This window comes from Esox lucius, chromosome 12 (assembly GCF_011004845.1).
Source record: "Esox lucius isolate fEsoLuc1 chromosome 12, fEsoLuc1.pri, whole genome shotgun sequence".
NCBI lineage: Eukaryota > Metazoa > Chordata > Actinopteri > Esociformes > Esocidae > Esox > Esox lucius.
Genome location: NC_047580.1, coordinates 20252360 through 20276478, shown reverse-complemented (window position 1 = coordinate 20276478; position 24119 = coordinate 20252360). Strand labels below are relative to the sequence as shown.

Below are 24119 nucleotides of genomic sequence, written 5' to 3'. Positions count from 1 at the left end.
AAACTCCTCGGTGGCAAGGCACCGGGGGTGGATCTGCCCTGAGTACCTCAAGTCTCTGGATGTTGTGGGGCTGTCTTGGTTGACACGCCTGTGCAACATCGCGTGGCGGTCGGGGACAGTGCCTTTGGGATGGCAGACCGGGGTGGTGGTCCCTCTTTTTAAGAAGGGGGACCGGAGGGTGTGTTCCAACTATAGGGGGATCACACTTCTCAGCCTCCCCGGGAAAGTCTATGCCAGGTTTCTGGAGAGGAGAATACGGCCGATAGTAGAGCCTCGGATTCAGGAGGAACAGTGTGGTTTTCGTCCGGGCCGTGGAACACTGGACCAGCTCTATACCCTCTACGGGGTGTTGGAGGGTTCATGGGAGTTTGCCCAACCAGTCCACATGTGTTTTGTGGATTTGGAGAAGGCATTCGACTGTGTCCCTCGCGGCGTCCTGTGGAGGGTGCTTCGGGAATATGGGGTCCTGGGTCCTTTGCTAAGGGCTGTCAGGTCCCTATACGACCGAAGCAGGAGCTTGGTCCGCATTGCCGGCAGTAAGTCAGACTTGTTCCCAGTGCATGTTGGACTCCGGCAGGGCTGCCCTTTGTCACCGGTTCTGTTCATAATTTTTATGGACAGAATTTCTAGGCGCAGCCAGGGGCCGGAGGGTGTCAGGTTTGGGGACCACACGATTTCGTCTTTGCTCTTTGCGGATGATGTTGTCGTGTTGGCCCCTTCAAACCAGGACCTTCAGCATGCACTGGGACGGTTTGCAGCCGAGTGTGAAGCGGTGGGGATGAGAATCAGTACCTCCAAATCCGAGGCCATGGTCCTCAGTCGGAAAAGGGTGGCTTGGCTTGCCCACTTCAGGTTGGTGGAGAGTGCTTGCCTTAAGTGGAGGAGTTTAAGTATCTAGGGATCTTGTTCACGAGTGAGGGAAGGATGGAACGGGAGATTGACAGACGGATCGGTGCAGCTTCTGCAGTAATGCGGTCGATGTATCGGTCTGTCGTGGTGAAGAAAGCTCTCGATTTACCGGTCAATCTACGTTCCTACTCTCACCTATGGTCATGAGCTTTGGGTCATGACCGAAAGGACAAGATCCCGGATACAGGCGGCCGAAATGAGCTTTCTCCGCAGGGTGGCTGGGCGATCCCTTAGAGATGGGGTGAGAAGCTCGGTCACCCGGGAGGAGCTTGGAGTAGAGCCGCTGCTCCTCCACATCGAGAGGGGTCAGCTGAGGTGGCTTGGGCATCTGTTTCGGATGCCTCCGGAACGCCTTCCTGGGAAGGTGTTCCGGTCCCGTCCCACCGGGAGGAGACCCCAGGGAAGACCTAAGACATGCTGGAGGGACTATGTCTCCCGGCTGGCCTGGGAACGCCTTGGTGTCCCCCCGGAAGAGCTGGAGGAAGTGTCTGGGGAGAGGGAAGTCTGGGCATCTCTGCTTAGACTGCTGCCCCCGCGACCCGGCCCCGGATGAAGCGGAAGAAGATGAATGAATGAATGATATTCTAATTTTATGACCAGCACCTGTATACCTGGCTAACTAGCTACTGCAGCTAGCAAACGGAACTGTACGACTATGTTAAACAGTTTAGTTCATTAAGACGTCATCATTTCTGGACAAAGAATCTCAGTAAGCGTAATTAACTTCTTTACAAACCAGATAAATAACTATCTGTCATATAGCTAAAATCACTTTGGTAGTTCCCATCGAATTACAGTACTGTCTAGCAAGCCAACTAACGTTAGCTCAAACGTTAGCAAGCAACTGTATAGTACAGTAAGCCAACTACTAACTAGCTTGGTTGGTAAAGTTTTTCAAACATAGATGCACATCGAGTCACCTCACAAGTACTCAAATTTACATATTTTTACTATAAGTTCCACAAGTAATGATTCAACAAGATATTTGACGAAATTGTAAAAGAGATATAAATAAATTATGAAATAATTTAATCAAATGATTGACGCTCTGTTTTATAGTGGTTTTAAACTGGTTTTCATTGTCCATGTCCAGGTGCAGCAACGGGTCCAACGGCAGAGGAAGGGAGGAAGGTGAAGATAGAATCGAAGACCACTCAGACTCATTTCTTATCTTCATGATTTCACAAGTCTTCATCATTTGAAAAGAAAATAACCAATTGAAGAGTAAAGCATTCATATTGTTTTGATAATATTTCTACATTTGATCAGTTGATACTGTAGCTGGAACAAAAATGTCAATGATTGGAGAAGGATATAACTCTACTAGTGGAAAAAAAATACTGTTTATCATGGCTATTGTCATTGAAGACCTTTCATTGGAGTTAACTAGATGGGATTTGCTAATTTATCCTTCCTGATGGTTATGAAGTCCCACACAGTTCTGGTTATAATTTCTGGCTGTTGACCAACTTGGGAGTGTGAGGTGGTGGGTGATAAGTAACATATTTTAAAAAATTACATAAATGTTTTGGTTTGTTTGTAAATTTCTATAGGTTTTTGTTACATATGGGGCTCTTGTATATTTCAGGATATGTCATGTAATTTGTTATGAGAAAATATCTGGACTGATGAACAGCATTGCAATTATTATATCTGGGAAGGGGTTGATAAAGTAAATGTATAATATTTATACATAATACATACGTCAGTGTAGAACCCTGCTGAAATGTGTTGTGCACATTTAAGATTTCATGGAACAGTTGGAGCAGGAAAACACAAGGTTGGAGAAAACTTTCAAGATGTTGACTGGACAGAAATGAACTTAGCTGTACATATTCTAGATGTACGTATGATTACGTCAATTAGTTACGTTATAGGGACAACAAGAAAACTTTAACTTTTCCGGTTGTGACAACGTAGCGGACAACGTTGCTACTACCTAATTTCGGTCGCCAGATAACGTAACAACATTGTGACAACGGACAATTGTTAGCTGGGTATACTGTATTTCGTTCGTCGAGAACCGATGTGTGATTCATTCATTCTCCAATTTTTTTGAGCAGTGTGTTTAAGTACATTTCAGATACATTTTGTGTTGAAGTCGAACAGTATATTACCCACACAGTAGGTGGCGGTATATTCATTTTATTGAACTGGTGTGATCCGCAAATAAATGTCTAAAGAAGAATGACGAGGGTTGGACGCGTCAGCGCTTGGTCAGAAGTTTGAGAAAGTTCATTGAACTTTCATCACAAGTTTCAAAGCAACAACAACTTAGCTACCATGCTATCAACGTGAAATGGAGGACGAAAGAACCAAACACAAATTTTCTACAGTGTTGACAGGTAGTCAAATGTTTTGCATTTGTGAAGCCACTTCTACGTGTCAACCTGGCTAAAATGCGAGGTGTCCGACAGTTGTTTCCAACGGAACTTGTTAACTAGCTAACTTTAACAAATGTAAGCCAATTCATGCGTTAACTGCGAATATATGCAACTTCTTTAGCAACTATATAGTTATTTATCTAGCTTAGCGGATGCATCGCCAACGCAGTGAACTTGGCTGTCTTAAGCTGCTACAGTTAATTTTGCTAGTTACTTTCGTATAGTAGTTAGCAAGTTTGTATCAGTGCGCAAGTAACGCGTCTAAATACACCCATCATCTATAAAAACTGCCATATTGTTGAGATTCGGTGACCCCTTGCTAGTTATCTCACCGAAACCCATTGTTGTATTTGTGTTTGGCCGTAGAATATTTTTTGTGAGCAGCTACTGATTTTCTGGCCAGCGCTTGAAAAAGTGGGTTTGCTGCGTAGTGACATACAATAAGTGATTGTGTAACCACTTAAATAAAATCATGGACATGGTCAATAATTAAGTGATGTGATATCATATTCGATAGATAAGGTCAATAAGCTTATTATTAACACGCAAAAAACAAAAAGTAGTTTTATAATTTCTATGGGTCGTCCATCATGCTGGCTTGGTGGGGTTCTGCAACCATGATGCACGCGCATCGCCCTCTTGAAGCAATGTTTGTAAACATAAAAAGGTTCTAAAGGGGTATTGACTGTAGTAATTTTAGTGACTGGTAAATATTTGTAAACTGTTATTAAATTAATCTTTTTAAATGTGTAACTGATTTTTGTCAAGATCCACAGGGGGAGAAGCCTCATCAAGATGGGCCAAATGAATCTATCAATGTAGTGTTGATTGGCAAGCAATTGACTGAAACAGGACGCTTCGCTTATGCTGGGCTCTGTGGAGTGTCCTTGGGCCAGTTGTTCCCTGGACTAGAGAACAGGTACTGTGTCTTCAGAATAACTCTTGTAAATTATTTGTGAGTCTGAAACCTATTTTAGACACTATTAACATCATATCAATGTGCAAATCATTTAAACCCCAACTGCAGTTGAAAATAGTACAAAGATAACATCAAATGTTGATATTGAGAAATGTTATGGTTTCCTGAAAAATATTAGCCCACCTTGAATTTGATGCCAGCAACACGTTTCAAAAAGTTATGACAGAGGAAACAAAAGACTGGAAAAGTTGTGTAATGCTAAAAAACTAAACCTGGTGGAATATTACACAATTAATTAGGTCCATTTGCAACAGGTCAGTAACGTGATTGGTTATTAAAAGATCATTCCAGAGAGGATGGGTCTGTCAGAAATGAGGATGGGTAGGGGTTCACCACTCTGTGAAAGACTGCGCAGGCAACAATTTAAGAATAACATTTCTCAACATAAAATTGTTTCTCAATGTAAAATTGCTGTAAAGAGTTTGGGGATCTCAACCTATGGTACATAAAATATTTAAAAGATTCAGAGAATCCGGAGAAATCTCTGTATGCAAGGGACAAGGCTGAAAACCAATATTGGATGCCGGTGAACTTCGGTCCCTCAAGCGGCACTGCATTAAAAACAGACACGATTCTTTAGTGGAAATCACTGCATGGGTCCAGAAACACTTTGGAAAACAATTGTCCGTGAACACAGTGTCGATAGACACCATATACAGTACAGGCCAAAAGTTTGGACACACCTTCTCATTCAATGCGTTTCCTTTATTTTCATGACTATTTACATTTTAGATTCTCACTGAAGGCATCAAAACTATGAATGAACATGGACTTATGTACTTAACAAAAAAGTGTGAAATAATTGAAAACATGTCTTATATTCTAGTTTCTTCAAAGTAGCCACCCTTTGCTCTGATGACTGCTTTGCGCACTCTTGGTATTCTCTTGATTAGCTTCAAGAGGTAGTCACCTGAAATGGTTTTCCAACAGTCTTGAAGGAGTTCCCAGAGATGCTTAGCACTTGTTGGCCCTTTTGCCTTCACTCTGCGGTCCAGCTCACCCCAAACCATCTCGATTGGGTTCAGGTCCGGTGACTGTGGAGGCCAGGTCATCTGGCGCAGCACTCCATCCCTCTCCTTCTTGGTCAAATAGCCCTTACACAGCCGGGAGGTGTGTTTGGGGTCATTGTCCTGTTGAAAAATAAATGAAGGTCGAACTAAACACAAACCGGATGGGATGGCATGTCGCTGCAGGATGCTGAGGTAGCCATGCTGGTTAAGTATGCCTTCAATTTTGAATAAATCCCCAACAATGTCACCAGCAAAGCACCATCACACCTCCTCCTCCATGCTTCACGGTGGGAACCAGGCATGTAGAATCCATCCGTTCACCTTTTCTGCGTCGCACAAAGACACGGCGGTTGGAACCAAAGATCTCAAATTTGAACTCATTAGACCAAAGCACAGATTTCCACTGGTCTAATGTCCATTCCTTGTGTTTCTTGGCCCAAACAAATCTCTTCTGCTTGTTGCCTCTCCTTAGCAGTGGTTTCCTAGCAGTTACTTGACCATGAAGGCCTGATTCGCGCAGTCTCCTCTTAACAGTTGCTCCAGAGATGTCTGCTGCTAGAACTCTGTGTGGCATTCAGCTGGTCTCTAATCTGAGCTGCTGTTAACCTGCGATTTCTGAGGCTGGTGACTCGGATGAACTTATCCTCTGCAGCAGAGGTGACTCTTTGTCTTCCTTTCCTGGGGCGGTCCTCATGTGAGCCAGTTTCGTTGTAGTGCTTGATGGTTTTTGCGACTTCACTTGGGGACACATTCAAAGTTTTTGCAAATTTCCGGACTGACTGACATTAATTTGTTAAAGTAATGATGGCCTCTCGTTTCTCTTTACTTAGCTGATTGGTTCTTGCCATAATATGATTTCTAACACTTGTCCAATAGGGCTGTCGGCTATGTATCAACCTGACTTCTGCACAACACAACTGATGGTCCCAACCCTTATTAAAAAAAATCCACTAACTAACCCTGACAAGGCAAACCTGTGAAGTGAAAACCATTTCAGGTGACTACCTCATGAAGCTCATTGAGAGAACACCAAGGGTTTGCAGCGCTATTAAAAAAAGCAAAGGGTGGCTACTTTGAGGAATCTAAAATATAAGACATGTTTTCAGTTATTTCACACTTTTTTGTCAAGTACAGCATTCCATATGTGTTCATTCATAGTTTTGATGCCTTCAGTGAGAATCTACAATGTAAATAGTCATGAAAATAAAGAAAACGCATTAAATGAGAAGGTGTATCCAAACTTTTGGCCTGTACTGTATAAACAAGAAATGCCGCCGCCTTCTCTGAGCCGGAGCTCATTTAAGATGGGCTGAGGTGATATGGAGAATTGTCCTGTGGTCTGACAAACCAAATTGGGAATTATTGATGTGAATCATGGATGCCGTGTCTTCCAGGCGAAAGAGGTGAGGAATCATCCTGCTTCTTATCAGTGCACAGTTCAAAAGCCAGCATCTGTGATGTTATGGGGGTGCATTAGTGCACATGGCATGGGTGACTTGCACCTCTGTGAAGTCACCATTAATGCTAAACAATATATACATGTTTTGGAGCAGCTTAGGCTGCCATCCAGACAGTGTATTTTTCAGGGAAAGCCTTGCTCATTTCAGCAAGACAAGGCCAAACCACATTCTGCACATAGTACAACAGCATGGGTCTGTAGTAAGAGTCTGGGTGCTAAACTGACCTGCCTGCAGTCCAGACCTGTCACCCATTGAAAACATTTGCCGCATTATGAAATTAAAAATATGACAAAGGAAACCCTGAACTGTTAAGCAGCTGAAATCCTATATCAAGCAAGAATGAGAAACCGTTTCACTTTCAAAACTGTTAGTCTGTTTCCTCAGTTCCCAAATGCTTACAGAGTATTGTTAAAAGAAGAGGTGATACAACACATTGGTAAACATCCCCCTGTCCCAACTTTTTTTAAATGTGTTGCTGGCATCAAATTCAAAATGGGCATGTATCTTTCCAAAAACAATAGCATTTCTCAGTTTCAATATTTGATATGTTGTCTTTGTACTATATTCAATTACATATAGGGATACATTATTTGCACATCATTGCATTGTGTGTTTATTTGCATTTTACACAGCTTCCTAACTTTTTTGTAAATGGGGTTGTATTAATGTAATCAATAGTCTGTCATCATCCTGAGAAAACACCATCCCTTGTGTAAAGCATGGTGGCGTCATGCTATGGGGATGCTTCTCAGCAGCAGGGACTGGGAGACTGGTCAGGCTTGAGGGAAGGATGTACATAGCAAAATACTGGGAGGTCCTTGAAGAATCCTGATCCAGAGCGCACAGGACATTAGACTGAAGGGATGATTTAATCTTTCAGCACAACAACAACCCGAAGTACACAGCCACGACACGGCTGTAGTGGCTTCAGGCGTAGTCTGTGAATGTCCAGTCTAAGTGAGGACCTCACAATTCAATTGAGAATATGTTGAAAGAGTTCACGGAAAGTTCCCATCCAATTTGAAAGACCTTTAGCAATTTTGCAAATATGAATGGGTAAACATTTCTGTATCCAGATGTACCCATGGCTGTGATTGCTGCCAAAGATGCCTCTACCAAATGTTGACTGAAGGGAGCAAATACTTATGCAATCAAAGATTTTTGCATTTTTAATTAATTTAGAAAGATTTGTAGATAAGATTTTTTACTTTGACATTATGAATGTTGTGTTGATCAATGACCAAACCCCATAATTATATACATTTTGATGTAATTTTGTAACACTTTACATTTTCTCCACGAGGGTGGCACGAGCCGATGTTTCTAAAAGTCCACGAGCACTCCTCTGGCAACTGCTTGTGTATGAAATGAATTACTGACAGCGCTTTTTTGTTAAAACAATGAATAATTTTTTTTATATGATTTCTACTTCCCTAATAAACTGAATTGTTAACATAGTCATAACATTTATTTTCTGTTTTAAAACACCTTGGAGCTATTGGAAACATATATTTAATTAAAAAAGATGGGGAAAATCGTGAAAATGTCAGGCAAGATTTTATGATATTGAAATGTAAAATAAGAAGAGACATTAGTTTACATTTTTATTGCTTTACATTTTTAACATTTTACCTGGCTTTGCCTAATCTACATCCTCTAATTGTTGTACAGGTGTTTCCGGGAGCAGTACCTGGAAGGCCTAGTCCATTGGCTGGGACTGGATGAGTCTGTCATGCCTGTCATGAGGGCCTTTCTGGCTGGCCTGGGATTTGAAGGCAGTGACACTTTCCTCTCCATCCTCCAGGCTGAGCCACTACTGTCTACAGGGGCCGCTCCCATTACTCAGGTGGGTTCGGCCACTGCACTGCTTGTATCTAATTACAGTGGCTCTCAAAGGAGTGTCTCCCTTGTTGGGCTTTTTGTGTTAGAACATGAAATCAAAATCATTTTGATATGGTGTTTATGCCACCAATCAACACACAGACCATAATGTCAAAGTGAATATCTACAAGTTGTTCTAAATTAATTATTTCTTTTAAATACATATTAATTACAAATACAAAACAGAAATTTGTTTGAATCTAAATGTAACTTATTGTTTGTTTTTAATGTTGGGCCATTAAGTGGGCTTTGACCCAACTGGCATTCTAACATAATTTACAAGTTTGTGTTATTCTCTCTTACCTACAGGACCTTGTGACTTTCTCTGTAAAAGATGGTAAGTACTTTACTAGTTTTGAGAGTTAGACTTCATCCTTACTGGAAATGTAAAAATGAACTAACAGTATTTCTGAAATGTGGCCAGGGCTATACGATTCCAGATCACGAGTCCTAATACGCCATATCTGCAGTCTACTGCGAGTATCCCCTCAGCAACTGGAGGAGTTTGAGGCAACGCTGGGAGAACGACTGAGAGAGGGAGAGGTGGAGACCGAGTAAGGGTTTGGGGGGGTAGCGGATAATATTTTATCTTCAGTTGCTACAGTCTACACTTGGGTAATGTTTTTATTTTAGTTTAAGAACTAGACACATGCAGCCCAATTCTGGCAGCACACAACTGTGCACTGGGTAACCAACAGGGCAGCAAATGACTTGTTCCCCAAAAAGGCTATTCTTAATTCACCATAGACTAAATATTCAATATTTAGACTATTAACATAATGCAAGAAACTAATGTAGTTTGTAGTACGAGCAGAGTGCCAATGGATGTTGTGCCAGAGGTCACAGGGGCGTCTCCTCTTTCCTCTCTGTCGGATGATGATTATTCATTGCAGCAACTCAGCTGACACTCCTTGGATTGCCATATTCAGGGCCTCAAACTTACTTTGGCATTAGTTTAGTCTACTAGTTTCTCACAAGGTCTACCAGTGTCTCACAAGGCTCCAGACTTACATTTTTCACTGGTGCCGCTGAATCTTTGAGTTGGTTGCGCTAGCACATGATTTAATAATAATGCATTGGATTTAAGAAACCCAAGGACACTGCAATATAGATTTGGTTGCGCTCCCCTGTAATTCTCATTAATTAATAAGAACTAGTGATGGTAAGCTCAACTATTTTTACTCAGTTGGATTTTTTAGTTGTTAAATGAAAGAAAAGAACAAACCTTTCATTAATTTGAGTCAATGATTCCCATGTCATGCAGGACCCGCTTCTGATGAACAGTAAACTGACAACCCAATTAATGATTCTACACACAATTCTCTTGTTCAATGCAGGGTATTTCTGAAAACAACAAATTGTTTACAAACTGCACATTACTAATAAGGACATTGATAGGTTTACCCTCACGATTTGTGTGTAAACTAATTCAAATTCCCGCTTGGAGAGATGTTTATGTCGCCATCGGTCATGAATGGGGGAAGAGGCAAATTGACCCTCAGTATGTGTCATTATGTCCACCAATAGATCGGGCTCATACTCTTTAGCATAGGTTGGAATTGGTGTGAAACGATTGATTATGACCTCTCTCTGAACACATGCAGAAAGCTGGGAAGTCTTTCAGACTGCATACGTTTTACTACAGAGCCTATGGTTGGCACTGTTATAGCTTTATGTTCATGTACAATGAGGGAAAAAAGTATTTGATCCCCTGCTGATTTTGTAAGTTTGCCCACTGACAAAGAAATGATCAGTCTATAATTTTAATGGTAGGTTTATTTGAACAGTGGGACAGAATAACAACAAAAAAAATCCAGAAAAACTCATGTCAAATAATGTATACATTTATTTGCATTTTAATTGCATTTTAATCATTTTTTGATTAATATTTTCCATGATTTCTTTATAATTTTAGTGTTGTTTACGTTGTGTAGTTATTTCAAGTATAAAAATAGCATTTATGTTTTTAGTGGAAAACACTGGAAATGGTCATTCCAATTTTTTTTTTGTAATGTGAAAGATGGTGTCCTTTACTCTTAAAACACAAATATGAATAAGACTTCAGGTTGGCATTTGCGTTTCAGCAAACAAAGAGAAGGAGGTTTGCTGAACAACAGTGACAAAAATGATATGTATGTATGATTTTGGATGAAACTGTCTTTGGTTTCACAAACAACACCCAGGTACATACTTGTTCTTGATTTAGTATTGACCAGGAACTCTGAAATTATATTATTATTGTTATTATTCTGAGTTTAAATATGTCTTGAACTTTGTCATTTTTCGAATGTAAAAACTTGTCTCTAACATGGTAGAAATATCTCATGGTCTTGTGTGAACATTCCTCCTTCATTTATCAAGATTTAAATGCTTGAATAGGACCAATGTGGTTTTTTTCTCACAGTGAAACATGACCTTTTTCTGAGAAAACATTGAGAATATAAGAAACATTGAGAATATGTATTTAATTTTTTGCTAAAATATTGATATCCAAATTACCACACACTGTAGGATATATTGTCATAAACCATGAAGTATCTTGCTGCATAATCATATACTATTCTTTTTAAACTTTATCTCTAAGAGAGGACTTATCTCGGCGACAGACGAGGGAGAGAGGACGCAAATTACGACGCTACCTCCTTATTGGCCTGGCCACTGTTGGCGGAGGAGCTGTCATTGGTCTGTGCCTTTTTCTTAGTGCAGTTGCTAAGAAATTCCACTGAAAATACATTACTCCCTTACTAGTAAATTCTCATATTATGCTGCTGTTTAATCTAGGTGTGACTGGTGGGTTGGCGGCCCCATTAGTGGCAGCAGGGGCATCGGCCATTCTAGGGGCAGGAGGGGCAGCTGCTTTGGGCTCAGCCACTGGCATCGCCATCATGGCCTCCCTGTTTGGAGCAGCAGGGGCTGGCTTAACTGGTGAGATCTCTGGCTGCTGATGCTCATTGGGAGTGTGAAGTGTCTCTTTTTTTCCCACAAATGTATCTTATTTCACTTTTTCCTATGTATCCAGGTTATAAGATGAATAAGCGGGTGGGCGCGATAGAGGAGTTTGAGTTCCTGCCACTGAGCTCTGGAAAGCACCTTCATTTGACTGTGGCTGTGACCGGCTGGCTGTGCACTGGAAAATACAGTAAGCATGCCCTCTCCCCAGGTTAACATTAGAATCTGCGTTCCAGGCTAAGATTAAGGCCTGTCATTATGTACTGATGGCATGGCTTGGAACTAAGGGTTTTTCTTTGCTCTGGGGATTGAAAACAAATCTGAGTGTTTGGGATCTGTAGTCTGCTCATACCAAAAGATCTGGTTCTTTTTCAACTATAGGCAAAATGCACAGATCAACTATGCTACAGGTTTAATAACACTATCTGCTTTAAAAAGTGTATCTGCTTAAAATGCATATACAGTGGATATAAAAAGTCTACACACCCCTGTTAAAATGCCAGGTTTTTGTGATGAGACAAATCATGTCAGAACTTTTTTCCACTCTTAATGTGACCTATAATGTGAACAATTTAATTGAAAAACAAACTGAAATCTTTGAGGATGTAAAATAAAAAATAAAAACTGTACCATAAACTGGTTGTATAAGTGTGCACACCCTCTTATAACTGGGGATGTGGCTGTGTTCACAATTAACCAATCACATTCAAACTCCTGTTAAATAGAAGTCATTACACACCTGCCATCATTTAACGTGACAGCTTAGTTGCATCTCAGAGCAAAAGCCATGGTCCACAGAGAGCTTCCAACGCATCAGAGGGATCTATTTGTTGAAAGATATCAGTCAGTAGCATTAGATATACCATGGAACACAGTGAAGACAGCCATTATCAAGTGCAGAAAATATGGCTCAACAGAGACATTAACTGGACGTCCCTCCAAATTGATGAAATGACGAGGAGAAAACTGGTCAGGGAGGCTTCCAAGAGGCCTACAGCAACATTAAAGGAACTGCAGGAATTTCTGGCAAGTACTGGCTTTGTGCTACATGTGACAACAATATCCTGTATTCTTCATATGAATGTGCTATGGGGTAGGGTGGCAAGACGGAAGACTTTTCTTACAAAGAAAAACATCCAAGCCCGGCTGAAGTTTGCAAGAACAAACATCAAGTCCCCCAAAAGCACGTGGGAAAATGTGTTATGGTCTGCTGAAACCAAGGTTGAACTTTTTGGCCATAATTCCAAAAGGTATGTTTGGCGCAAAAACAACACCTCACATCACCCAAAGACCACCATACCCACAGTGAAGCATGGTGGTGGCAGCTTTTCTTCAGCTGGAACCAGGGCCTTAGTCAGGGTGGAGGGAATTATGAAAAGTTCCAAATACCAGGCAATTTTGGCACAAAACCTTCAGGCGTCCGTTAGAAAGCTCAAGATGAAGAGGAAGTTCACCTTTCAGCACGACAACGACCCAAAGCACAAAAGCATGGCTTCACCAGAAGATTAATGTTTTGGAATGGCCCAGCCAGAGCCCAGACCTGAATCCAATTGAACATCTGTGAGGTGATCTGAAGAGGGCTGTGCACAGATGTCCTTGCAATCTGACAGATTTGGAGTGCTTTTGCAAAGAAGGGTGTGTAAATATTGCCACGTCAAGATGTGCCATGCTAATAGACTCCTACCCAAAAAGACTGAGTGCTGTAATAGAATCAAAAGGTGCTTCAAAAAAATATTAGTTTAAGGGTGTGCACTTATGCAACCAGGCTATTGTGAGTGTTTTTTTATTGTTTATTTTTCCCCCTCAAACATTTTTGTTTTTCAATTGAATTGTTCACGTTATAGGTCACATTAAAGGTGGAAAACATTCTGACATGATTTATCTTTCTCATTCTTTTACATCACAAGAACCTGGCATTTTACCTGGGTGTGTAGATTTTTTATATCCACTGTACCATGAATTGGAAACTTTTTGATTGAGATCAAACGCATAAAACCTCACACCATTCATTAAAACCCATCAGAGCAATGTTCATGCAGCGTCATTGTACACCAATACACAATTTAGTATGGCCAAGCCAGTTCGCTGGAATAATGGTGTAATTGCCTTTAGTTTTCTTGCCATTTCATTGTAATTAGTGTTCATTATTTAATTAACTTGTAATGATAAAGGTATTACAAAATGTATTCATCTCTATTAAACATGGTTTCATGGGATTTACAGTATATAATCTATAAACTTTGTAAACATTTACATGCAAGTCATTTTCAGTTCTGTTATTCCAAACAACTTTTAGTAGTAAATACATGATCATCCATTTTTCCTATAGGCCCCCAGTGGGAATGAAGCCTAAAACCCACATTTATCAACTGAACTACTTGACACCTGTGTAATTCATTGAACTGAATACTGTACACTTTTCCTTGTTGCTGTGTCCTGTCCCCCACTTGCAGGTTCATTCCAGGCTCCTTGGTGCAGTTTGGGTGCATGTGGGGAGCAGTATTGTTTGGTGTGGGAGTCTCGTTTCCTCAGGGACCTTGGCTCAACCATGGCTGCTCTTCTTGATGGCCTGGTCAGCATGGTGGCCCAGGAAGCCCTTAAGTACACCGTGCTATCTGGTAGGTAATCTGTTCCATCACACTGTGTCCCCCCCATCAGGACATGGCTAGTTCTTTATTTTCTTTGGGGCTTGCAACTAAATCTGTGTTTTTATTTAATTTATTTTAAAAGAAATTGGTTTGAAATCAGAGGGAACTGGCGTTTGGAATTTGTATACATAGTACCCACATTTAAGGGGGACAAAAGTAATTGGACATACAACACAATCTTGAATAACTTGCTATATTTAGTACTTGGTTGCGAGTCTTTTACTTTCAACCACTGCCTGAAGACTGCGACCCTCAGACCCATACCCTGAAGACTGCGACCCTCAGACCCATACCCTGAAGACTGCGACCCTCAGACCCATACCCTGAAGACCGCGACCCTCAGACCCATACCCTGAAGACTGCGACCCTCAGACCCATACCCTGAAGACCGCGACCCTCAGACCCATACCCTGAAGACCGCGACCCTCAGACCCATACCCTGAAGACCGCGACCCTCAGACCCATACCCTGAAGACCGCGACCCTCAGACCCATACCTTGAAGACTGCGACCCTCAGACCCATACCCTGAAGACCGCGACCCTCAGACCCATACCCTGAAGACCGCGACCCTCAGAGCCATACCCTGAAGACCGCGACCCTCAGAGCCATACCCTGAAGACCGCGACCCTCAGAGCCATACCCTGAAGACCGCGACCCTCAGAGCCATACCCTGAAGACCGCGACCCTCAGAGCCATACCCTGAAGACCGCGACCCTCAGAGCCATACCCTGAAGACCGCGACCCTCAGAGCCATACCCTGAAGACCGCGACCCTCAGAGCCATACCCTGAAGACCGCGACCCTCAGAGCCATACCCTGAAGACCGCGACCCTCAGAGCCATACCCTGAAGACCGCGACCCTCAGAGCCATACCCTGAAGACCGCGACCCTCAGAGCCATACCCTGAAGACCGCGACCCCCAGAGCCATACCCTGAAGACCGCGACCCCCAGAGCCATACCCTGAAGACCGCGACCCCCAGAGCCATACCCTGAAGACCGCGACCCCCAGAGCCATACCCTGAAGACCGCGACCCCCTTTAATACTTTAAAACAAGGTTCGATAAGTCTCACAACAGAATGTCAAATTTTTCTTATGGTTAAATCATTTTGAAATGTTGATTGCCTTACAGGATGTAAGGTAGATAATGAGCAGTGCCTAATACAACAGGCACTAGCCTTCAGTCTCCACTTTGATCTGAACAAACGTGTACATTGATTATGTTGATAGAATTAAGCCTTTTGAAGTTAATGGTAATTACAAAAACTGGAATGTCAGTTTATGTAATGGAGTTTCATTCAAGTGTTGCTACATTATAAGGTGTCTCACTTCTATCAGGATCAGAGTGAATATTAGGTAGAGTGGATATCTAGTTGGCTATGCATATCAACCAATATCCTGACATTTATACTAATTTAAAAGTAGCCAAAGTTACTGAGGGAAGGAGGTTGTTGGCCAAGATCTCACGATACATGGCCCCATCCATCCCCTCCTCAATACAGTGCAGTCATCCTGTCCCCTTTGCGGAAAAGCATCCCCAAAGAATGATGTTTCCACCTCCATGCTTCACGGTTGGGAAGGTGTTCTTGGGGTTGTACTCATCCTTCTTCTTCCTCCAAACACGGTGAGTGGAGTTTAGACCAAAAAACTCTGTGTCTCATCAGATCACTTGACCTTCTCCCATTCCTCCTCTGGATCATCCAGATGGTCATTGGCAAACTTCAGACGGGCCTGGACAAGTGCTGGCTTGAGCAGGGGGACCTTGCGTGCCCTGCAGGATTTTAATCCATGACGGCTTAGTGTGTTACTAATGGTTTTCTTTGAAACTGTGGTCCCAGCTCTCTTCAGGTCATTGACCAGGTCCTGCCGTGTAGTTCTGGGCTGATCCCTCACCTTCCTCATGATCATTGATGCCCCACGAAATGAGATCTTGCATGGAGCTCCAGAATGAGGGAGATTGACCGTCATCTTGAACTTCTTCCATTTTCTAATAATTGTGCCAACAGTTGTTGCCTTCTCACCAAGCTGCTTGCCTATTGTCCTGTAGCCCATCTCAGCCTTGTGCAGGTCTACAATTTTATCCCGATGTCCTTACACAGCTCTCTGGTCTTGGCCATTGTGGAGAGGTTGGAGTCTGTTTGATTGAGTGTGTGGACAGGTGTCTTTTATACAGGTAACAAGTTCAAACAGGTGCAGTTATTACAGGTAATGAGTGGAGAATAAGAGGGCTTCTTAAAGAAAAACTAACAGGTCTGTGAGAGCCGGAATTCTTACTGGTTGGTAGGTGATCAAATACTTATGTCATGCAATAAAATGCTAATCCCACTTTGCTCACTGGGATATCCAAACACTTGGATATTTTGTGTCCTTTTTTGTAATCTATGCATGTGTTGTACATGATCCTCAACTTGTGTAAAATGTTTTTTGGTCTTGATGTTACATCAGATTCACGGCCTGACCAATGATCCTTCAACAGTGGGGTTTTACCCAGGAAATGTGACAGCTACTTAGATTTTCAATGGGAGAGAACAATGAAAATATCAGAGAATTTGTCTGGGGCTTGAATACTTTTGCAAGACACTGTGTATAAAAGAGCAGCAAACTGCTCTTTAAATAATTATTTAATTCCTTATGCTGAAAGACAAACTAGGAACCTCTGTCAGTAAGAACATGAGCACCCGCATCACAGCTCTCACCTGATTTTTCTGTCCAGGTGTGTCTCAACATTTTTATAACATCTCTTGTTCTCTGATGAAAGCATAATGAAATTAAATAAATGGACAGCTCTGAATACTAAACTGTTGGGAATGACATGCGTATTGCCTTGTAAAAGATAACTTAACAAGAAATGTAGGCAATGTAATAAGAACGTTTTCTTTTTAGAAACACTAAGACAGAAGATTTCATATCTTATGTAAGCGGATCTTGAAATATTTTTTTGGACGCACGTGGCTTGCCCACTTCAGGTTGGTGGAGAGTGCCTGCCTCAAGTGGAGGAGTTTTAGTATCTAGGGGTCTTGTTCACGAGTGAGGGAAGGATGGAACGGGAGATTGACAGATGGATCGGTGCAGCTTCTGCAGTAATGCGGTCGATGTATCGGTCTGTCGTGGTGAAGAAAGAGCTGAGTCGCAAGGCGAAGCTCTCGATTTACCGGTCAATCTACACTCACCTAAAGGATTATTAGGAACACCTGTTCAATTTCCCATGAATGCAATTATCTAATCAACCAATCACATGGCAGTTGCTTCAATGCATTTTGGGGTTTTAGATTCCGTCTCTCATGAACGCCTTCCCGGGAAGGTGTTCCAAGCCCGTCCCACCGGGAGGAGACCCTGGGGAAGACCTAGGACACGCTGGAGGGACTATGTCTCCCGGCTGGCCTGGGAACACCTCAGTATCCCCCCGGAATAGCTAGAGGAAGTGTCTAGGGAGAGGGAAGTCTGGGCATCTCTGCTTAGACTGCTGCCCCCCGCGACCCGGCCCCAGATAAGCGGAAGAAGATGGATGGGGCCCTTGGAGGCAAAAAGATTAAGAACCACTGGTTTAAGCAATATTGTCGTCTGGGCCCCATAACTTGACCAAATCCCTTAAATTCTGTTGAATGACTTATTGAAACAGAAATGGACACAAATGGCTGTGATCCCTGATTGAAGAGATCTTTGGCCAGTTAGTATTGTGAAAAGGGGAGAAACAATGTCATGCTTTGCTGACTGGTGTCTGTGGACATTTTATAAATATTATCATTTAAGATTTATACAATGTCTCCCTTGGAGAGTTTGCATTTAATTTCCTCCATATACATTTTTTTTGTTTGCAAAATTTAGTAAATTGCATCCCGCCAATGTTGACAGCAGTGGTATAATAATGGAACAGAGCAATGTTCTTCCCAGGCACTTCTGAAGCACACCTGACCACCACGTAATGGTTTCCATATGGGTACCTTGTGGGAGCCGCTGAAATGTAACATATAGTATCACATTAATCAACTTTGCTATACAGATCAGACATTATAAATGTATGCTTTTGCTAATGGTTTGAAATATGGACCCAACATTTAGATTTTTGAATTCCAAGCAGTACCTGAATTGAAATATTTAAACTGTCTTTCCCTTGGTTGTCCCTGTCTAGGTATTGTAACTGCACTGACATGGCCTGCCTCTCTGCTTGCGGTGGCCAGCATTATAGACAATCCCTGGTCAGTGTGTCTCAGTCGCTCAGCTGAGGTTGGAAAACACCTAGCCCATGTGTTGAGGACTAGGCAGCAGGTAAACTTCCCCTTTCTGAGAACTGTAACCACTACAAATCAGGATTCAGTAGAATGATGTCCTGTTGAAACATGGATCTCTTGTTAATGAAATTCGTTAGCAAAGATTTGTTCAAGAATAGGTCATCTGTATCTCTAGCTCAACCTGAATGTTTTGAAATTAACATGTCTTTAAACAACAAAAGTTAATTCAAGATTTGTTAACAGTTGGGTTTGGGGTTTAATTGGTATTTTTCTTTTATCCTGACAGACTAATATCTGTCTTTGTACAGTATGTAGTAGTCACAAAACATTACAATTAAACTCATTTCAATCCTGAGTTGCAACGCAACCAAATGTGGAATTAACTCCAAGGGTGCTGTATACTTGTATGTTGTTAACAAACCTACAGTGGTGATACAATTAAATGTGTTAATGGTCCTCTGTCCATTTTTAAAGGGGAAGCGTCCGGTCAGTCTCATTGGCTTCAGTCTTGGAGCGAGGGTTATCTACTTCTGCCTTCAAGAACTAGCCAATGACCAAGGTATGACAGGCTCATTAAACCCTTGCCTAAATTCACATACTGGAGCAAAGGGGCACTCAAGAACTAGTTGAGCAGGTCCAATTACCCATATTTCTTAGGTGGCACTGGCATTAATGGATGTCGATACATCATCGATGTTGCAATTCCCTATCTTCCAACTAATTCCCCAAACTGTTCACAACTCTCTTGTTTGCAGAGAGTTCAGCAGTTTTTTTTTAGCAGTTTTAACATTTAACAGTTTTAATGCTGATTTCCTGCAAACCTCAACTGAATACCCCTCCCTCAACTAAAAAATAACATTAAAATGTTGGGATAGTGTCATTTTTCACCATGCAGAACTTTTCACATTAACCAAATCTGTCTCTGTCCATCCTTTTGTTGAACATGGTCCCAGGTTGTGAGGGTGTGGTGGAGGATGTTGTCCTTTTGGGTGCCCCAGTAGATGGCAATGCCCAAGCCTGGGAGAGAATGTCCAAGGTGGTGGCGGGGAAGATAGTGAATGGATACTGCAGGTGAGAACGAAATCCTATCACCTCTTACCTTGAATGGGGAGATTGGTATCTGTTTCATTTTTGTAAGGAATGCAAAAAAATATATATGGAATTGTTTTGCTTTGGCTTTTGGCCAAAAGATGTTAACATACGGTGTATACTGACGGGTGACAAATGAAAGGAAATAAAGAATGCAGATGCTTCCCCACAGGTGTGCTGCATGCTTCACCAATATGAGGCATCAACTTTTGGAAGAATGGTGTTCCATTCCACCAGCAGAGTTCCAGAGACTATAGAATCTATAGAAATGTATATGCCATGGCACATTAAAGCTCTTCTGGTGGCTCATGGAGACTTAACATCTTACTTAAACTTTTTTTTTACTTTCATTTGTCACTAGTCTGTATTTGGATGTTGAAGATATTTATATTAAATATTTTGTCGTTATCCACTTGGAAAAGGATGAATAATGCATGAATAAGCATAGGAATGATAAAGGTAGCATATTCATGATATGAAGGTGCAGTTGTTTTTATTAACCAGTCTACCTGCCAGAGGGGACTGGCTACTAGGATATGTTTACAGGGGTTCATCGGCACAGCTCTCTGTCGCAGGGCTTCAGCCAATAAGCTTGAATGATCACCGCATATTCAACGTGGATTTATCTTCTGTGGTGAGTTTAATACTATACCTGAAATAAACTAATTTGCAACATAGGTGGTAGCTAGCTAAATTTTAGGTTCAAGCTTGACCAAAATGTTGTCATGTGCTTTGTGTTGTCTATCCACCATTGTGTTATTTTATACACTGACTTAAGTTGTTTAGCACATGCTGCCAAATAACCATCTCAAGGTAAATGACTACCAGAAGTCAACAGAGGGAGAATTAACACATCCCTGTTTAGTACCAATTCGTTTACAGATGCTTTTTGTCCTTTAAACCTCCATTGTAGCTTTATGATGCTATAGGCTTTAATCTCTCCATAGCCTTCAGAATGGAGTTGAAGGCCAAGCTACTTAGATTTGAAGACTAAAAAGCTGCTTACAGGCATTTATTGCTTGGTTTATTTACAAAAAGAGTACAAAATGTATTTCAATGCACTTTTTAAAATTATTTTTTTACATATATATATTAAAATGTTATTCTTTATTTATCCACTAAGAAAATGTGAATATATAATATATATTGTATATATTTTTCAGAGGAAAAACAATGTGAAAATGCTTAAAAGACTGAAAACAATTTAAATAACCTCTTTAATTGAACTTCAACCCTGTTTCCAAAAAAGTTGGGACATTGCATAAAATGTAAACAAAATCAGAATTCAATGATGTGGAAATCCTTTAAACCCTATATTCAATAGAAAATAGTACTAGGACAACATATCAAATGTTAAAACAGACATTTTGTTTCTTGAAAAATATATGCCCACTTTGAATTTTATACTAACAAGGGACATGACAGAGACATGTTTACCACTGTGTTGCATCACCTCTTCTTTTAAAAATACTCTTAAGTGTTTTTTGAAATTATTTTTGGGAATCATGGACACCGCTTCCTCCAGACTAAAGATAAAGAGGGACCATCCGGCTTCTTATCAGTGCACAGGTCAAAAGCCAGCATCCGTGATGGTATAGGGGTGCATTAATGCACATGTGAAGGCACCATTAATGCTGAACAATGTATACAGGTTTTGGATTACATGTATTACAATAGCATGGCTCTGAAGTAAAAGAGTCCAGGTGCTAAACTGGCCTGCCTGCAGTCCAGACCTGTCACCCATTGAAAACATTTGGCACAATATTGAAATGAAAATACAACAATGGAGACCTTGAACTGTTGAGCAGCTGAATTCCTATATCAAGCAAGAATCGAAAAACATGCCCTTGTCCCAACTTTTTTTAAACGTATTGCTGGCATCAAATTCAATTTATTTTCTCCACAAAAAAAAAGTCTCAGTTTCAACATTTGATATGTTGTCTTTGTTCTATTTTCAATGAAATATTCGAATAAATAATTTGCACATCATTGCATTCTGTTTTCATTAGCATTTTACCCAGTGTCCCAACTTTTTTGGAAACAGGGTTGAATGTTGACCGTACATTTGACTGCTTTCTTACACCATGGCTTTGTGTCCTATTGTATATCTTAATTGGTGTCTTTACAATACTGTCACTACAACCTTTATTTCCACACTAAAACATGCATGGATTCACTGTAACCCATGTATTTAAAGGAAATGAGTTCTACTGCATGTTCCAGTTTGGGTTCCAGCAGGGTTAAGCTATTCAGCTACCACCTCCATATACCTTTTGTAATATGATAAGACCATGTGACTGTACTGTGCAGCTTGTACTATGCGGGTCTGTTCACATTAACAAAAGTTATTAGGTGACATTTCAGTATACATAAGTAGTTATTTACATTTGCAGGGGAAAGATATTGCATCTACTGAGTGCTTTGCGTTGCCAAAATATGTTGTTTTTCCATGAAAGTGGATACAGTAATAAATAAGAACCAGTCCAAACAATTGTACATTTTCAGGGCAAATATTGCAATTACAGTTGGCTCGTGTCCAAACCAGTGACACAGGTGATAAACTGATCCTGAAAAACCTAATTCAAAAAAATTAGTTGATGAATAACTCACTGTTAATAGGGAAATACACGGTCAAATATGATGTATATTTTACCTTTTGGTGGGATAGGGTCTCAAACCTGTGAACGTTGGTTCTGCAGGCAAATGCAGTAACCACAGTCCCATTTGGAGGGGGTTTTAGTGACATCATCAAGGTCCAGTGTATAAATGGCTATCAATGCTGTTGCCTTTTGTAATCATTAGTCTATAAAGCTGATAAACAACTAATTACATGTTCTGTTTCTAAATAGGATTTTTCTAAATTGAGTAAAAAAATATGCAGTTATTACTTCTCAGAATGCAAGTCTAAAATTATACATTTCAACACACCATTTCTAATAAGTGCTCCCTTTAATATAAACATGTTATGTTCAAAACACAACCGAACACATTGCATTTGAAACATGCAGGGATTTGTTACAATGGTCTGTTCTGGCGGAATAATTTAATGGAGCAAAATCACCCATGTACCAATGGGAGCACCCTTAATATGAATGTGCAACACTAAAGAAACACTCAAACAACCATATGCGCTGCCAAATGAAGATGCTTAAATGCAGTTTCTATACAGTTTATTGTGGAAGAGTGCAATGTCGCATGGCAATATAAGACCAACATACTGACATTTCACAATTTTGTTGTAGCCTGGCCATGCACACTTTATTTACTAATCGAGGGCTTCATGATTAGCTGATCAGGTGTGCTAGCTCTTGAATAGAATACATGGAATGGATGGGTGTCCTTGAGGAGAGCGTTGAATACCTCTGATTTAAATGAACACTGACTACAGTCTAGTCTGAGCCAGCCACAACACTTCTTCATAATAACCTTGACACTTGTTGAATTGAATTTATGGACCTCTACTGCATTGTTCTACTCGTTTTTTTGATATTATAAAGCACCTTTTGGGATATTTTTTTTTTTTTTTCATAACTTCAGTTACCTCACTGAAAATCAAACATGAAAGAAAAAAACTAAAGTACAAGGTTCCCAAATATGTAGTTCCCATAACTTAACTAGTTGAAAATGGGTCCAGAACAGCCCTCTTTTCTTACTAACATTCAATATAATTTTTTCCCACTCATTTTCACTGTTAAGGTGAAAGGTCACTTGGACTACATGCGTCAGATGGACACCATCCTTGTTGCAGTGGGCGTGCCCACCAGAGAAGTTCCAGGAGCTGGGGGTGGACCTCTTCAACCACTCACTATGACCGAGGAAAAACTGGACTTAAACATAGGCCAATCAACACATGGAGAAGCTGCAAAAGATCAAAACCTGGACAGTCCTTCATCGGGAGCAGATGAGACTTTCGAGGATGTGGGTGAAGTAGGAAGAAAGGGAGAGCAGACAAAGGAAGAGGAGAATATGGGAGATGGTTGGGATATCCCAGACATATCAGACCTGCTGGACTCTCTAAATGAGACAGATGTTGATTCATTTGACAACAGTGTTCATTGTAACCCGCAACAGAGTTCAGAGCGGAATTCCACCCATAAGAAAAACAGTACAGCTTCCCATCTTGAGTTTGAGGCATGGGGAAAAGAGGAAGAGGATTGGGACGAGGGAGTGGAGGGAACGGAGTCTCACACAAAACACACATCTTGGAGTTGGAGGGACAAAGGCTGGCCTCCTGATTACAAACAAATGAAGACACGGGACCAAGAAGTTGCACATAGGTGGTTACAGGACAAACTGCCTCACTGCAGTTCATCTTCCTCTTTTCAACTTGAATCACCATCGACATCAAAGTTAGATGTGAAAAATGTTTCTTTACCTTCTAAACCTAGTCAGGTGCCAGAACACTCAGCTAAGGCATCAGTGGACACAAATGGCAACTTTCAGAGAAAATAGTGTAAACTATGTAATCGTGAACATGTTAAAAACCCTTAAGGGATTTTAGGTGTATTTTACTATGGTAGCTCATGCTGTCAATTATTACATTTTTAAATTAATTTATTAAACATTTGCAAAAATATTCAGA

General features: G+C 41.1%; 1 protein-coding gene across 2 annotated transcripts; it reads left to right on the top strand.

Annotated features, from left to right (window-relative positions):
* Positions 1 to 2946: 2946 nt before the first annotated feature.
* On the top strand, positions 2947 to 24113 carry tmco4 (transmembrane and coiled-coil domains 4). Of its 2 annotated transcripts, none has more exons than XM_010898801.5 (14): positions 2947 to 3254; positions 4062 to 4212; positions 8414 to 8588; positions 8933 to 8960; positions 9048 to 9177; positions 11208 to 11305; positions 11405 to 11548; positions 11643 to 11762; positions 14026 to 14190; positions 18349 to 18485; positions 18923 to 19007; positions 19402 to 19519; positions 20054 to 20171; positions 23234 to 24113. In XM_010898801.5, the coding sequence occupies exons 1-14, from the start codon at positions 3209 to 3211 to the stop codon at positions 23987 to 23989; spliced, it is 2271 nt and encodes a 756-aa protein (XP_010897103.1). In that variant the 5' UTR covers positions 2947 to 3208; the 3' UTR covers positions 23990 to 24113. The 2 variants fall into 2 exon arrangements, with proteins under 2 accessions (XP_010897103.1, XP_019907670.1); XM_020052111.2 differs by lacking the exon at positions 2947 to 3254 and adding an exon at positions 3262 to 3368.
* Positions 24114 to 24119: the final 6 nt, after the last annotated feature.

Coding starts and splice junctions, on each gene's coding strand:
- tmco4 (XM_010898801.5), top strand. CDS start 3,209: ATGGAGGACGAAAGAACCAAACACAAATTTTCTACAGTGTTGACAG. Junction 8,961..9,047: donor GACTTTCTCTGTAAAAGATG/GTAAGTACTTTA, acceptor AAATGTGGCCAG/GGCTATACGATTCCAGATCA. Junction 19,520..20,053: donor ATAGTGAATGGATACTGCAG/GTGAGAACGAAA, acceptor TCTACCTGCCAG/AGGGGACTGGCTACTAGGAT.